Source organism: Parus major, chromosome Z (assembly GCF_001522545.3).
Source record: "Parus major isolate Abel chromosome Z, Parus_major1.1, whole genome shotgun sequence".
Taxonomy (NCBI): Eukaryota; Metazoa; Chordata; class Aves; order Passeriformes; family Paridae; genus Parus; species Parus major.
The window spans coordinates 6,637,739-6,653,523 of record NC_031799.1 but is presented as its reverse complement, the minus strand read 5'-3'; the positions used below and the strand labels follow the sequence as shown (position 1 = coordinate 6,653,523).

Here is a 15,785-nt window from a genome sequence, read left to right as displayed (position 1 = left end):
GAAGGCATCACTTTGCCAGTGGCCAGTTGCTGCAATGAAGCCACAGAAGGGGAATGGACAGGATTTGCAGGGCTGTTGTGTGCTGTGTCTTTCATTGATCCATCAACTGGGTGCTCCTGGGCTGCTCTCCATTCTGCCCTGAGCTCTGGAAGGGCTGTGAAGCTTTCCAGGCAGTGCTGTCCTACCTGTCCAGCCCAGCCCAGGTGGGCTCAGGGCTCACACACAGCCCCAGGCACTGCAGGCTGCACCTGTGTCTCAGCACAGGGCATGGGAGCTCCTAGCAATGGCCCCCCAAGAGAGCTGTGGGCTTCAGGTTGGCTCTTTCTTAATTATTTTCTGCATTTACTATCTGAAAGACACATGGAGTGTCTCTGAGGCCTTGCTTCCTGGTCCTGAGAGGGGATTGGTAATATATAATATAATATTTTATATATGCTATATGCTATATGCTATATAATATATACTGATTTTGGCAGAGTTGCCTCAAATGGTCCTCTTCTTTTTGCTTTCTCCCAGCCCATCATTCCTTCCTTTTTTTTTCCCTACAACCACCTCTTTAATTATAAAGAAAAAAGAGAATAGGAGCAGACATTTTGCCATCCAAATTCTTCATGGCTTTGATTGCTGCAGCTTTGGGCTTATCTTACACATCACAGAGACCCTTTCAGTGTTTGACAGTGAGTTTAGAGCACTTGCAAAGAAAACAAAGGGCTTCAAATCATTGTGGCCTAGACTGCTTGTGTCCCAAGAAGGAGATTTATAAATTTAAAAAAAAAAAAAAAAATTCATCCAGAATTAAAATTTAGTGAAGCCCTTTCTTTCTGAGTTAAGAAAAAAACAATAAAATCTGGTAGATTATATCAAACTGGGTGCTGCTTTTTTGCTGTTGTTTTTGTTGGCAACTTATTTTTTAAAACTAATTTAATAGAAAAAAGCACTTCTTTGGAAAAAAACCCAATTAAAAAGTTTATTGAGCATCCTCTTGAAGCACATGAGTAATTACTCTCGTGTCAATATGGTTATACACATGCTTCAAATTGGAATTAAAGACCCTGAAGAGCTGCATCCAAAATATAGATAAAAAACACAGTGGAGTTATTATCTTTCTATCAGTTAAAGGAAGTTGCAAATCAAGCCAGCAGTGGAGGTACAGTAACACTGCTGAGCCAAGAACATCTGACCTGGTCTGATCTGGGTCAGGCTGGTTCCAGAGGGCTGGTCACTATTGTCCAGCCCTGGTGGGAAGCTGCCCTGTGGCCTTTGTGGCTGGGAATCCTGCCTGCTTCTAGAGCACTGGTACCAGTGTTCCCCAGCACTGGGGGCAGATGAGCTGAGGAGAGATCTGGGTTTAAGCCCATCTGACCCTCTGGGGTAACCTTGCTGTTACCAAGTTTCCAGTCTATTGCAGCATGGTTCTCCCTGTGCTAACCCAAATCCTCCCCTGGGGGAATGTTCCTGCAGTGTCCTCCTGGGACCACAAACACTCAGGCAATTCCTTCTGTCAGGTGGAAAAACACATATATAAAACTTTTTTTCCTGAAGAACTCCTTTCTGCTAAAAGTTGGGTATGGCTCTTGCAACAGGCTCAACAAGAATGCAAGAGAGCAATACCTCTGAGGTACATTTTGGTAGGGTCACTGAACAAGGTTCTCTAAGCCAAGGGTGGAAGTGATCTGGTGGTAAAAACAGTATGATCTGGTGGTAAAAACAGTATGATTTTTCTGGACAGCAAAGTACTAAAGCCAAAGTAAAAGTCAGGAAGGCTAAAGGGCTTCCTTTCTAGAGGCAACACTTCAAGACTGTTCTGCTTAGTAGAAGCATAGGAAAGGAAAAAAATTCTCTAAGAGAGACACATGGAATTAAATTACCATTTTTCCTGCTGATTCCTTTTTGTATAAGTTACTGGGGGAAAAAATACCCAAGCAACAAGTCTTAGTCCTACTAGTGAGTAATCTTTTTGTAGGAAACAAGCTGAGACCTCAGAGCACTTCATGATGGACCACAACAATGAAAACCACCGTAGACTCATACTGGTGAATCTCGAACAACACAGATTTCCACAGCCCTGCATCTTACACCACCATGAGAAACAATCATACCCTCAGTGAGCACGGCTGTGCTGAGACAGAAAGCCTGGTGCCTAACTAGGGAGACCTTTGTGTCCCTTGATCCCTTTGCAGGTGTGACAGAAAACTGTTGGGAAGGTAGAATTAGAAAGAAATTATAAATATGACTCTTTAGCCAGAAAGGCTAAGGAAGAAATACAAATGATAGCACGGTTTGAATAATTCAAAGAAACCGGGCTGGTATGCCAGAGCACATTCTTTCCTGCAATAAAACCAAGCTGAGACCCCTCATCCCAGCCTTATAAGGAAAGGTCTGAAGGACCCTGAGATAACTAAAAATATGCAAAAATAGTGATTTCTATAGGTTGCACACAAATGTTACTGTATTAATATACTTAGAAAGATTGGTCAGTGAAAGAATAGAATATTCAAATGTATAGATTATATAAGTAATTGTAAAAGAGAACTCTCTCTCTTAGCTCTCAGTTCTCTCTTAGTTCTCTTAGTCTCTCTTGCTACGCTCTCTTAGCTCTCTTGCCTCACTCTTTTTACACTCTTGCTGCTCTTTTTTTCCCCCGGCTCTCTCACTTCTGTTCTGTTACTCTCTTTCTTAGCAATCTTAAGTCTTAAACTCATGTATTCATATTTTACCCTCTTTTGTATTGTTCTCTCTGAGCCCGCTTTGAGCTCTATCTGCTGGTTCATAGCAGGCTCTCTCTCTCTCTATCCCACACCCTGAAATAAACTTCTAACACCTAACTCGATTATAGAGGTCTTTGCCGTGTCTCAAACCGTGCACCCCAGAAAGCGTCTCTTACAGAAAACCTCCCTGGCAAAGGCAGCCCCTGCTTTAACACAATTGCATGCATGCACCCCCAGCTCTCCCCCAGCAAAGCCTGCAGAAAAAAAGCCAGTGTGATGAAGCAAAAAGCATTTGGATATGGCAACATGTTTTGGTTTCAAGCTTCCAAGAGGCCTTTTCATAAGCAAGGAAAAGAAAAGAGGTTTTTGAAGGGGGAAAATGCATTGACAGTTATCTTCATATAGTCACATATAAAGGAGATTCTAAGCTATGGAGGCTGTTTCCTGCATATGCACCTTAATATGTTTACTGAAAGGTTTCTTAATCTCCTTTATGCTGTCTTCAGTGCAGCACCTCTTTTAAAGAAATTTTGATCCCAGTCCTGAATTCTAACTGGAAAGGATACTGCTCTGAAGACTGGAAAAATATATTTTTTAAAGATAATTGGGATCACAGTGAAAAATTAAAACACTCTGTTTTTTTTGGGAAAGATTTGAAGATAGAGATTTCCTGCCTGTCTTAGACGAACCAAAAGAGGCCTGAATAAAAATCACAGAATCTTAGACATTACTGTTGAAATGACATAGGAAGGTCACCTAACCTATCTCTTTATCACTAATTCAGGAGTACAAATTGCTTAGGGCTTCCCTAGGGGCTGAGTTTATTGGGGAATCTCTGGCGTGGAACAGTTTTAACAAAAGGGAGACTTCCTGTCTCTGTAAAAAAACACATAGGGGTTTATATTTCTGTTTCTCAAAAAATGAAAGAGCCAGACAGTGGTAGAAAATATTTCCATTTTTGGAAACATCTTCATTTTTGTTATTGGTGATAGGTTGGGATTCCAATGAAACAAGCTGTGGCATACAATATCTTTGGTGTTGTTACATGTATTAGAAGTTCCCTTGGGACATCCAGCTGGTTTCTTTCCAGCAATACATGGCACATGTGTCTAAAAATGAGAACCCAGGTCCTTACTTCAGCTAAGCTTCCTTGGCTTTGGTTGGGTTTTATCTACACACAGGAGTTTAAAACAACTGACCAAGAAGTGAACATGGATCCTTCTATTAATTTCTTGGGTTTGTGAAGAAATAAGTCAGGGGCTATTTGGTTTTCAGAGAGACATATTTACATTAAGTTATTATGCTGAGATGGAATTGGATACAGACTGTACTGCATGGAGAATGAAGAATGCTTTGAAACGTTTGCAACACAGAGCTATTGAGACAGACACTGTCCCAGTCCAGTCACCTGGGATTAAACTGCAGCCCAGTCCCACCTCTTAACTGCAGATTTTCTTCAAGCACCAGAAATGATCTCTTTCACTGAACAAGGGGAATCAGGACAGCTGCTGACTCTCCTCTAGTGACCAGAAACACATTCTAGAGATGCAGGATGCCCCTGGGATGAAAAAGTTGTCTTATCCCTCAGTAAGCATCCTTCCACCTCTTGTTCTAGAGAGACACACACACAAACATTTCCTGGTTTATGCGTGGGTGCGGGTCTGAGCAGAGTGGCTCTAGCCAGAGTCAAAAAGGCAGAAGATAGAGAGTCACAGAGCTGAATCTCCTTGAGAGTCTACAACACAGAGAGACGCTACAGGTGTAGCTGACACCCCCTTCCCCATGCAGTTACCTGTGCTAGTGCTTTGTATCCAGTGGTTCCCACAACCCTTCAGTAGGGACGATTAGCATCCTTTGGCCTCTTCAGCTGCACCTTCAGCCTCTTCATGCCAATCTGGAATCCATTCATGGCCTGGATAGCAGCTTGGGCACTGGCAGGATTGTCAAAACTCACAAAACCTGTCAAAACACGAGGCAAGGCAGGGGACTTAATGAGCTGAAGGGTGCCAAGGCACGTACATGCAACGACCACTGAGAATGAACATGGGGAAGGGGTGAGGGCGCTGAGAGGGGGGAAGTGAGCAGGTTAGAGGGTGGGCAGGTGGGCAGGAGAGTGAGGAGAGGATGGTTGCCAATGTGGGACAAAAGATAGGAGGGGTTGTTACAGATTAGTGTCCCAGGACACAGTGCCTGGTCTGAGTGCCAGTCTGAGCACTAAACTATGGGGAGCACAGGGATCCAAATGTTGCTGCCACAAGATTCGGGTCACCTTTGAACTGGGAGTCAGCAGACATAATGCATGGTCTCAAGGGAGTCTGTCTTCCTCTATCTCACTCCATTGTGACTGGGGTAAACCTCGAGACCTTCCTTTACTTGCCAGTGTAACCTTTTCTTTGCCTTCCAGTACTAATGGTGAGGGGAACCTGACACACCTACTGCTGCTTCCTTATTATGGCAATATAAATAAAATGTGAATTTAATAAATTCTTCATTACTGTATTAATCAGCATGAATGATTTGATTGTTGGCCAGCCAAGCAATATAAAGACCTTTAATCACTGGCAATTTCTGCAAACTCCATGTTACTCTGCAGTGGAGAGATGAACACAAGTGTTTTCCTAACATGGTTTCCCTATGGAATTTCATACTTTTCCAGAAAACCTCCCATTCAATCACTGAGCACATCCAGCACTAGGAACAACTACAGTGACTAAATATTGTATCTATGGGTCACCTAAGACATTCTTTGTCTTGATTTGCTAACAGTCTGATAAAATAATACAGGTCAACTGCACAGGATGAAATACATCCAATGCATTCAGCTTTGGGGAGAGCTTTTGGTGTGGCTTTACTGTTTGGAGTTTTTTTTTTTCCCTTGGTTTTAGTTGGTTTCTTTTTTCCTTTTTTACTATTTTAAATTTTGGTGTTTTTTTCACTATTCTACATCCCAAAAAAGGCCTCATTTTCCCAGACTGTATATGGCTGTAGCTGGAGCGACCATGGATCTGAGGTATTAGTGAGGCAGGGTACAATCACATTGTACAAGCATTGCCTCTGCTACTTTTGCCAGGAACGTCCCTGTGTGCCAACAACATTTCTGAGCACAAACCTTGGGTGAGACTAGCCTGGACCAGCCTTCTCTCCAGACAAAGCCATCTGTTTACCCACCCCTGCAAGGCTCTGGCAGCACAAATCAATCCTAGGAGCCTGGTGTTGCTCAACAGACAGGCTGAAATGAAGAGATAGGTTTTTGCAAGCCCCTTAAAAAGCTAATGCTGAGCGTTTGCTGCCAGGTATACACCTGCTCCTGACAGCAGCTAAGGCCTGGCTAAGAGCCCTGGGCTATGCTGTGGATCCATTCAGCAGCCCCTCCTCCCTGGTCTAGTTCTTCCTTGGAAGAGAGTCCCACAGGTGACATAGGGTGTATTGAATCTGAAAAAGACACAGAGCTGTGCATGCAGAGGATTCTCACTCCTGCTGTAAACTGCGCTCCCTGACCTTGGCTAATAACATAACTTCATGACAGGTCATGTACCTATGGTCTTAGTCTCTCAAAGGCAACAGGTTTACTGAGTCTGGCACATGGGGTTTTAAAAGGGAGGTCTATGGAATAAAGAGAGAACATTCTTTGTCCTCCCCTCTTGAAGCCAAGGCTCCAGGTAAACTGGCTATCCACACAATTTTCCTGCCAACTCCCTGGGTGAGGAGGTACCAACTCTGCAGCTCTGAAGGTGAACAGACAAAAAGTACTCTCAAGCCCCACAGCAATCATTAATTTCTAGGGAGAAAACTGGAGAGTTTTATTTATTTAGAGCTGTGGTTTTATTCAATAGTGATGGATCTGCTCTTGCCATCACTTTTTAGGCAGTATGTGCCGGGTGATGTTACTGGTTTATACTTGACTACTTGAATAATCTATCAACGAAGTCCTATGATTCACTCTCAGCAAAGGAATAAACTAAACATTTCCTGATTTCACCCAAGCACATTCAGACTTAAAATACTTCTGGAAACTACCTTAGGGATGCCTTACTTGAGCTTCAACCTTAAATATATTGTCTATATAGCTCATATCCTTGAATATAGGATATAGTGAAACCCATTTATTTTTAAAAGTCACATCTGGTTTGGTGATATTCCTGGCCAAGACATATTAGTTTTATTTAGTTACATCTAAAGCAGTAGACTATTCCAGGGAACTTCAGAGAAACTGGAAGCTAATAATCTGTAGTGCTGAGGGTTTTTTTTGACTCATGTTTAACATCAACCAATTCCTGAAGAGAGTCTGAGTTTTAGCACAGGAGACAGGCTGTGTTCAGTGGTTAACTTGGACGTGTCCATGATGTTTTGGAGAGAATTTAATAATTTGGGTGTTGGCCATTTTGTGCCAGCTGTCCCCAGTAGTAGGGAGAAGTGCCAGGTATATTTACTGATATACACACAGCAATCCAATATCAAAGCTGAGTTGGCTGCAGCTGGATGGTTGCTTAACACATGTCTTTAGAGATCATACCTTGCCTGGGAACTTCGATTTCTACTCCTGCAACAGGTCCTTTTGGGATGTCCCTCCTACTAACTACATGTGCACATCTAGACTGTGCCTGGACGTTCATCCATTTGTGAACAAGTCACCTTAGGACCCTACAGTAATCAGTGGAGGTCCAGCCAATGCAGTCATAGGAGTGAAGGGCAGGGTTTCCCACTTTTACCAGGACACCCTTAGCTGTACTCAAATGAATCAGTGGTCAGGGAGCAGTGCTGGCTGCAGTGAAGGCAGGCACCCAGCTTAAATCAAGGAACCTCCACTCTGGGATCTGGTTCCATAGTTAGGAGTGGTACAACAAGGTAAAATGTTAACTGTCTAGTGCCTGGGTGGGTCACTCCCCAAAGTGATGTTAACTGCTGCCCACTATGACAAAAGATTATTATTTCTCTGCTTTTTCCAAGCCCAGACCTTTGAGAGATGATAAGCCCTTGCACTGGGGTGCTAATATAGTTGTACCTCTGCAAGAACCTTGCTGTGAGATAAGCTCACAAAACTATACCAGTTTTTATCATCACTTTGCGTTTGAGATGGAATTCTGAGCCCATTTCCTCATTCTGTGTGAAGCTGTAAATAATACAGCATTTTAACAAATGGGACTAATAAGAGAGATCAGAAGTGCATTTGCTCACTATATTTCATTTAGACCAGATAATGAAGCTGGGAGTTGTACTCTGATCCTGATACTAGTTGCCTACAGATTTGGACAAGATTTTTTTCTCCTTAGCTGTTCTGGTATTCACTGATGAAATATAAAAATCTCCTCTGGCTGGATGCTGAGGATAGAGGAACTGGGATTCAAGAGCTGAGGAAATAGACGGGCAAATGCCAATAACTGTGTATTTTCTTTGTGATCATATTCTAGTGACAGAGAAGCTAATTACTCTAGCTTCATTTCACTGCTTTAGTTTTCAGGGGCCTTGATGTGCTCAGAAGTTGCTGGTGCATTCAAGTCTCCCCCTTTCCTGTTATTTATGTGTAGCTATGTTTCATATTGTTGAAAGTATTTGGATGAACTCCAAAGAGAAGAAAAGCTATGGCTTATCCTGAGATTTGAGACTTTACAGTGGATAAGGGATAGGCAGATAGGCAAGCATGTTGGGCTAACAACAACATATTCCTTTCTCTTCTCAGGTCAAATACCCACTGGCAGATTTGACTGTTTTTTGTTGTTACATGCAGTACTGGCAGTTAACCATCTTTTTTTCTCCTCATCTGCGTCAGCAGGACTCATGGTACTATTACAGATTTGAACATGTATGACTAGGAACACAATGTATGTATGGGGAAAATGATTTAAATACTCAGTTCCTAAATGGCTTTAGTATTTGAGTGCATGGACTCAAAACGTGATGGCAGCATTACAGTTGCTATTTGTGTTTTGAACACCACCCCTGCATTGTCATCTACATGCTTGAAGGACAAAAGAGAAAGGGAGAGGTTAAAAAGCTTGAAGCTCTTTCTGTGCATCAGTTAATTAATAATCAGAGAAATATATGTTCTGGTCTGAAGACAGTTGGTAGGAGGACAGCATTTAGTGATAAATCTACTTTATGGGGAGGGGGGTGATATTGGTGGGTTTTTTCTTTTTTCCTTCTTTCCCCCCCAGGGATTATGTAAAAACGCTGTTCTAATAAATGATTTATCAAAAGCGGCAGAGAATGGTGAAAGCTGCTAGGACAGCAGCAGAGGGCATCTAATCTTTCTGATTCTCCACAGCATCTTCCAGGAAAGGTACTGTTGTTGGAGCCCACTACTTCTGGCCTGCTCTTTTCCTACAGGACTGTATTAACTATTAAGCAGAAACTGGGATACAATTTTGGAATTGCTTTATTTTCTCCCCCTTTCTTCCTGAGAATGTTCTCATGGTATGATGAGGGGAGGGAGCTTTGTGCCTTTCTCATTACATGATCACCAGTGTCTTTATGTAACAGATATTACCTAAGGGCTGTTTTTCTGTTTTAATCAGCCAGGATGACAAAGAAGGGAATTCACAATCTATGTCAGAGTACATCTGAAGACTGTTTTGTAAATGTAAACTTTTTGTTTATGGTCCGTGCTTTCTCTGCATGTCCATGAATTAGTTTGTGCACTAAGAGCAGTCCTGAATGAGCACAGTTATGTTTCCATGGATCCTTAGTGGGCCCTTCTGAGTTTTCTGTTTCGCTTTGCATCCAGCAAAGAGAATTAGTGGCTAATGTGCAAAACAACCTCTTGATCTGCTACCAGGTTGGAATAACATGTCTCTCTTGGGAAGAAGCTTTCCTCTGGATGGAGCCCAATGAATTGGCACTATGCTGAACTTCCCTTAAATCAGGAGTCAAGACCATGAATGAGGTCCAGATGCAAGATTTTCATCCAGACTGCTGAACTGGGGGCAGGTTTCCTTCAGGCAATGGAAAGGAAAAGAGGGACCTCAAAGAAATGAATATTAAACTTGTCTTAAAACTAAGAATATTTTTATCTGTGTTCCAGATAATTGCTGCCATCTCAGAGATACACTTTGCAAGAGGTTGCAACAGAAACAAGTAGAAATTGCTGCTTATTAGCACTTTTTAGGCCAGACTTTTTTTACTAGTTCTGGCCATCAGAACTAGTTTTGTCTGACTGCCATGAAGTATCTTCCCTGGTATTTCTTGTTCCTTCACTTATGAAAATCACCAGCTAAGGAGAGCATATCTGAACTTTTTTCTTTTGACATTAAACCTGTGTTCGTTCTACTAGAGGGAAATAAGAGTAACAGAAGAGCAAGGACCTACTGCTCAACCTCTGGGAAAGAAAGAGATGAAATGTCATGAGCATGGCCTGGGCACTAGCAATGGGAAGTCCCGGCCTCTTGATTCCTTGTGTCCAAAGTGCTTCCTCCCAGGCTGTAAGAAGGGAGCTTGGCCATACTAGAACCACAGAAAGATAGAATATCCTGAGCTGGAAGGGATCCACAAAGATCACTGAGGCCAACTCCTGGCCTACACAGGACATCCCCAGGAGTCACACCACGTATCTGAGAGTACTAAAATGGAGGGACCTGCAGAAAGTACTGGTAATTGGTTAGACCAGAGACCTTGCTGTCCCGTCCTTCCTCTAAGAATCCGAGTCAGTAATTAAGGAATTAGTTATTGATACAATTAGTTATGAATATATCTGTCCCCTCAGCTCATGGGTTCCTTTCTTTTGTTACCAGTGAAAGGTAAGATCTAGGGAGGCATTTTTATCTGTGAAGGCAGCAGTAAGGTGCTCACATTAAAGCAGTCTTCCTGTGGGAAGGGTGGTGGTCAGTGGCTCCTGTCCTTCTCCCCACATCAGGACCTGCCCACCTCCTCTGGCCTTCCCTGCTACCTCAGTCTATTTAATTCCTACGACTGCTCAGTTTCTTTTTCTCCATGTTTATTAGTCTTATCAGAGAATGGAGGTTTTCCTTTAATTGCTTTGCAAGGTCTTTACCTTGCTGTGTTCTTTACACAATGTACTAGCTGTTGCCTCGCAATTTTTTAGTGCTGTAAAGAATTTCAGGATACAATCTGTATGTAAGTAGCTCTATAATGTATGTGTGCATTGGAAGGTATTGTATTGTAAGGTGATTTATGGGTACTGGAATACTCAATAAAGTAGTGTGTCTGCAGAGCAAGGGCATAGCACTTCAGCTGTTTTCCAGTGTCTAATAGGGTTGGATGACTTTTTGGGTTATTTAACCTTCCACTGCTGTTTAATCATGTCCAAGAGAGATCTGTCTACACAGCTATCCATCCCATCCATCCATCCATTTATTTTTTTAATGTATGAACAGTCAGTAACTGACGACTGTGCTAAACAACTAGTATTAAATATTTCCCATCTGTGGGATGAGATAATTGGAAACTCAGAATATCCGAAGAATTGGCTCAGAAATCTGCTGAACCATTAATGTTCATTTTAGAAATTTATGGAATATTAGAAAACCTTCAAAATGTTCCAGGAAAAGAAAAAAAAATCTAACATTAAATTTTAAGGGTGTAAACTAGGTGACCTGATAAACTTAGTTAAACTTCCACAAGTGTCAGAAAAATTATGAAAATTTTGATATGACATAATATGGCAAAGAATTTAAAGTACACAATTAGTACCATTCACCATGGTTTCATGGAATATTGCATCTATCAAATGAAACTGATTGCATGAAATTGCAAGTTTGGTGAATAAAATAAGTTATCATAAAGTGTATTTCAACTTTATTTCAGTGTTTCAGACAGCACTTCTTCACAGAAAATGAAATCAGCCCATAAATGAGACCACCAAAAAATTTGTCAGTTGTAACAAACAAAATTGCATAGATTCTAGTAGGCTCCTTCAGCAGTGTGCTGAAATCTCTGTGCTATTTAATTCTCTGGCATTACTTGGAAGACATTTGAGGTAATTACTGGTAAAATTGGCCAATCATACAACAATGGTGAAATAATGACAGAAGTAAGTGACCTGGGTCACTGTGTAGGCTGGACACAGTTAAAGGGTGTAAATTTAAATCAAGTCAAATGCAAAATTAAGTATCTGCAGGAAAAAGCAAGTGGGTCACTCCTATAAAGAGGAAATCCTCATTAGAAAACAGTGCTTCTTAAGAAGATGGGTGTCATAGTAACAGCCAAATATATGAGCTCTTAGGACTGTGTTGAAATTCTCAAAGTCCCAAGATTTAGTACAGTTTTGGGATGAAGTTAGCCTCTGCTGAATATCCTCTAAAAATAGCAAGGTAGTGTTATCTCTTAGTATGGCTCAGGAAAGGTCCTTACTGGAATTCTGCATTTAGTTCTAGTGATTGCTCTACAAAACAAATACATTTTAATACTTATTCAGAAGTAGAAAAGTAATTCTAGCTCTGAAAGAGTAATGAGAGTGGCCAGAGTTTACTGAAGAGAAGGTTAAACATACTTCTGGCCATAGCCTGTAAGCAATATCTACTAAAACATGGGCTTCTTTTAGAATAGGGGGGAAAAGTAGATTTTTACCGATTTCTTCTAGCTGGAAGCAAGAATTTGTCAAATTTAAAATGGAAATAAGACACTAAGTCTGCATATTTTAAATGCTGAAGGTAATTAAATATTTTGGAAAACATCTTGTTTAGCAATAGAGGTGGAGCACCTATCACGTGAAACCTTGATTAAGAGATTTTCTAAAAGGGATGCTATGACTCAAACAGAAGGTTTTAACCTGTCACATGAGCTGAGGCACCTGGCATATGTTATTTCAGACTTCAGTCCAAAGGATCAGATCTCTTCTGGTACTGCATGTCAGCCTGTCTGTGGTTAATTTTCCATTTCAGATATTTAGAGAATCAGTTCTTGCCTACTAATCTGGGATGGATTGAGGTAACAGTCATGATACAGGTGACAATTGATGTTAATGCCTTATAATAAATGGCCCCAAAGTGTGGGCTACAGACCACTGAGAGGGCTGACTGGTACTCGTTCTTCATCTTGCTTCCAGCTGAGAGAAACTGAACAGATGGGAAGGGGAGATTAAATGAAGAGTGAAAGTAGATGGCATGATTAACTTTCTCTAAAGGTCAGAACACCCAGTGCAGAAGGTAGCTTGAAATACACAAGTATCTTCCTTATGTTGCCTTCCTGTCCTCCTGTGCATGAAACTACCTCTCCACATTGCAATAGTGTGAACTGGAGTGTGCAGAGAAGCTGGTCCTTGTTTTTGTGCATTGTCTGTTGGATGGCCTCCAGATGGAGAAATATCCAGTTAGAAGAAGCAGTGTCTTCTCTGAAAGCATAGAGCTATAGATGCTGACCCTGATTATGGCCAATAAGACCAAGAAGGACTACTCCACATAAGAGTCTTCTCTTTCATAATCTGTATGGTGTTTGATTGTTTTTCATAAGAAAACTGTTGTCATGACTCATGTTGAAAGCACAAGTGTAAGACTCTAGATTAGACTAGAATTTTGACAATTTAAACTACTGATGATCAGATCTGATATGAGAGTTCAAACTCAAAGAAGGGAAATTTAGGTTATATACATGAAAGAAGTTCTTTACTGTGAGAGGAATGAGACTCTGGCACAGGTTGTCCAGAGAAGCTGTGGATGCCGTATACCTGGAAGTGTTCAAGTTTAGGTTGGATGGAGCTGTGAGCAACCATGGCAGGGGACTGGAATTAAATGCTCTTTAAGGTCCCTTCCAACCCCAGCAATTCTCTGATTCTGTGATCCAAAGGTTTGGCTCATATATACATCTGGGCACATGATCAGGACTAATTTTTTTGAGAAGATAAAAGGGAGTAAATATTTCAAATAGAAAACCACAACAGATCTCTTATCTTAAGAGTGGAGTAAAGGTTGAAACTTCTCTTTTTCCTGCAAACAGAGGTTTTCTAAAGGATGAGCAATTGCTTGTCTGATGCTAGGGACTGTGATTCTATCCATTCTTATAAGTAGGAGTTGAAGCCATACAATGGATTTATGGAAGAAGTGAAGGATTGAGGCTTCAGCCATTTTTTGGAGCCCATGGATCAGATGCTGGACCATTATACATACAAGTCTGCTGTGGACAAAAGGCACTGTGGTTCTTCTATAAGAAACATAATGTTCCAGCCCATGTGATGATGATGATCTTCCTTACAAGAAGCAAACAGCCAGTGATGTATCACCCATAGATGAGTAAATAGTATTTGTCCTCTTTTTGAACGATGAGTATGACTGAAGCTATTTCCTAAATGCTCTCAGAAATGGATGGAATTCTTGACTTGTTTTCTGAGCCTTCCTTGAGAACATCTGATGTCATCATGTGCCAGTGTAAGGTTTATGGGGGAAGGCACATGGTTGAAAAAGCAGGTGAACTTTTGAGGATACACATTCTTCTCCAGTGTGAAACTGGAAATAAAGGATGAGTATAATGTAGGTTTTACACAAGTTCTAAGAGATGCAGATGCTCAGTTAAGGATGCACTGAGATTGTTACTGAATCAAAATGAAGGCTATTTTTACATTTGTTTCATTGAAGTTTCCAATATAAACCAGATGAAAATAATTATTGAAGCTCCCACCAGCCTTGTCACAATCCATTTCTCATCTAAATCTATTTTTTTTGTTCTATTTTCTCCAATTTTCTCTTGGATCCTGCTTAATTTGTGACTTTTTGATAAAGAAGCCATGTATGAACAAGGCAACTGCTGCAATCACCAGCCATCCTTCCTGGTCTATAAGAGACAGGCATCATAAAAAGTGACCTTCTTCTTGAAAATATTTCATAGAGGGTAAGGTGAGGAAATTCCTTCCCTAACTAATCAAGAAAAAGAGTCCAAAAACCATAAACCAAAACATCCAAACAAACCAGGAAATCCTGACTGTAAGTTGTGCTGTGAACTGTACTAGTCACTAAATTTTAGCAGTTCTCTCATGTCCTAGGGAGCCTCTGAAATACATCAGTTTTTGGGACAGCAATGAACAAAATCTTCTCATCTTGCTCTTGCTGGCCATTACTTAGATGGACAACTACCCACCCCTTCCCTGCTGGTTGCTGAACACCTGATACCTCATTATGGGTACAAACCATGGGGACAGCCCAACAGAGACAGAAAGGCCTGAAGCTTCTCCTGTGCAGTAGTCTGGAAGTTTCTGTTCAGAAGCCAGAAGTGGTGGTGAACAGTTTTTGGCCATGATTTTTGAAGGAATATTTTACTCTCTATGGAGGCGACTGTGTGAAAAGCAGCTAACCAAGCTGAAAGTGAACTCAACAGGAAAACAAACCTCCTCATATGCAGTGAGTCATTGGGAAAGGAAGGGAAAAGAGAAAAATCTCTCAATATCTAGGCCAGGAGGTTGTGAACTGGCACTGAGCTATCTGGGTAGAAAGAGGAGAAAGTAAAGAGTTGTACATGCTCATGGAAGATAACGTTTCCAGATTCAACCAGCTAGAGAATTTATGGTACTTCCACTGTCATGGTAAGAACACCGAGTTTTCAACGACCCACAAAGGACAGGAAAATGATTGGCTTCTTTTTCCAAAAACAACAATGGGAAAGAAGAAACATCCTATTATAGCAGAGATGCTGACAGATTCCTGTGGATCTGCCAGCAGAATGTTCACCATTAGTGGCTTTAAAGGCCTGAATCTTGGAGATCTCAGTGAAGAGCAGTCTGTGGTTCCTCAAGAGTTACATTCAGCCTGCAGGACCTGAATCATAACACAGATTTACTAAATCCTGATCTAGTACTGGCTCTGGGGCCTCTGCCCAACAATCACCTGATCCACCTTTGGGTAGAAGACTGAAAAATAAGATTGTGTTTTAATTACTGATATAAGAGGAGTAGAAATACATCTTGAAAACATGATTTTGAAAATATCTTTGAAAAGAAAAATTAAAGACCTGAGAAAGCCATGATATATATTGATAGTTTGTAGAGGGATCTTAATTTGAAGGAATGGGCTAAAAATATGAGCCACCTCTCCCCCCACCAAAAAAAAAGTGTCTTTTGTATTAAATTCAAAAACCCAGTAGCAAAAATTCTCTCATTAGAATTGAAAAAAAAATCTTGCAAAACAATAATCCTTCTGAAAC

At 41.1% G+C, this 15,785-nt stretch overlaps 1 protein-coding gene across 16 annotated transcripts in view; it reads right to left on the bottom strand.

Annotated features, from left to right (window-relative positions):
- Nucleotides 1-15,785, bottom strand: part of CELF4 (CUGBP Elav-like family member 4) — a 705,470-nt gene that overhangs the window by 18,981 nt on the left and 670,704 nt on the right. For all 16 annotated transcript variants that reach the window (XM_015653356.1, XM_015653359.1, XM_015653357.3 and 13 more), the window contains one exon: nt 4,501-4,667. In XM_015653356.1, coding sequence (XP_015508842.1) covers nt 4,540-4,667 — 128 coding nt within the window. In that variant the 3' untranslated portion in view covers nt 4,501-4,539. The remainder of the gene's footprint in view (nt 1-4,500; nt 4,668-15,785) is intronic.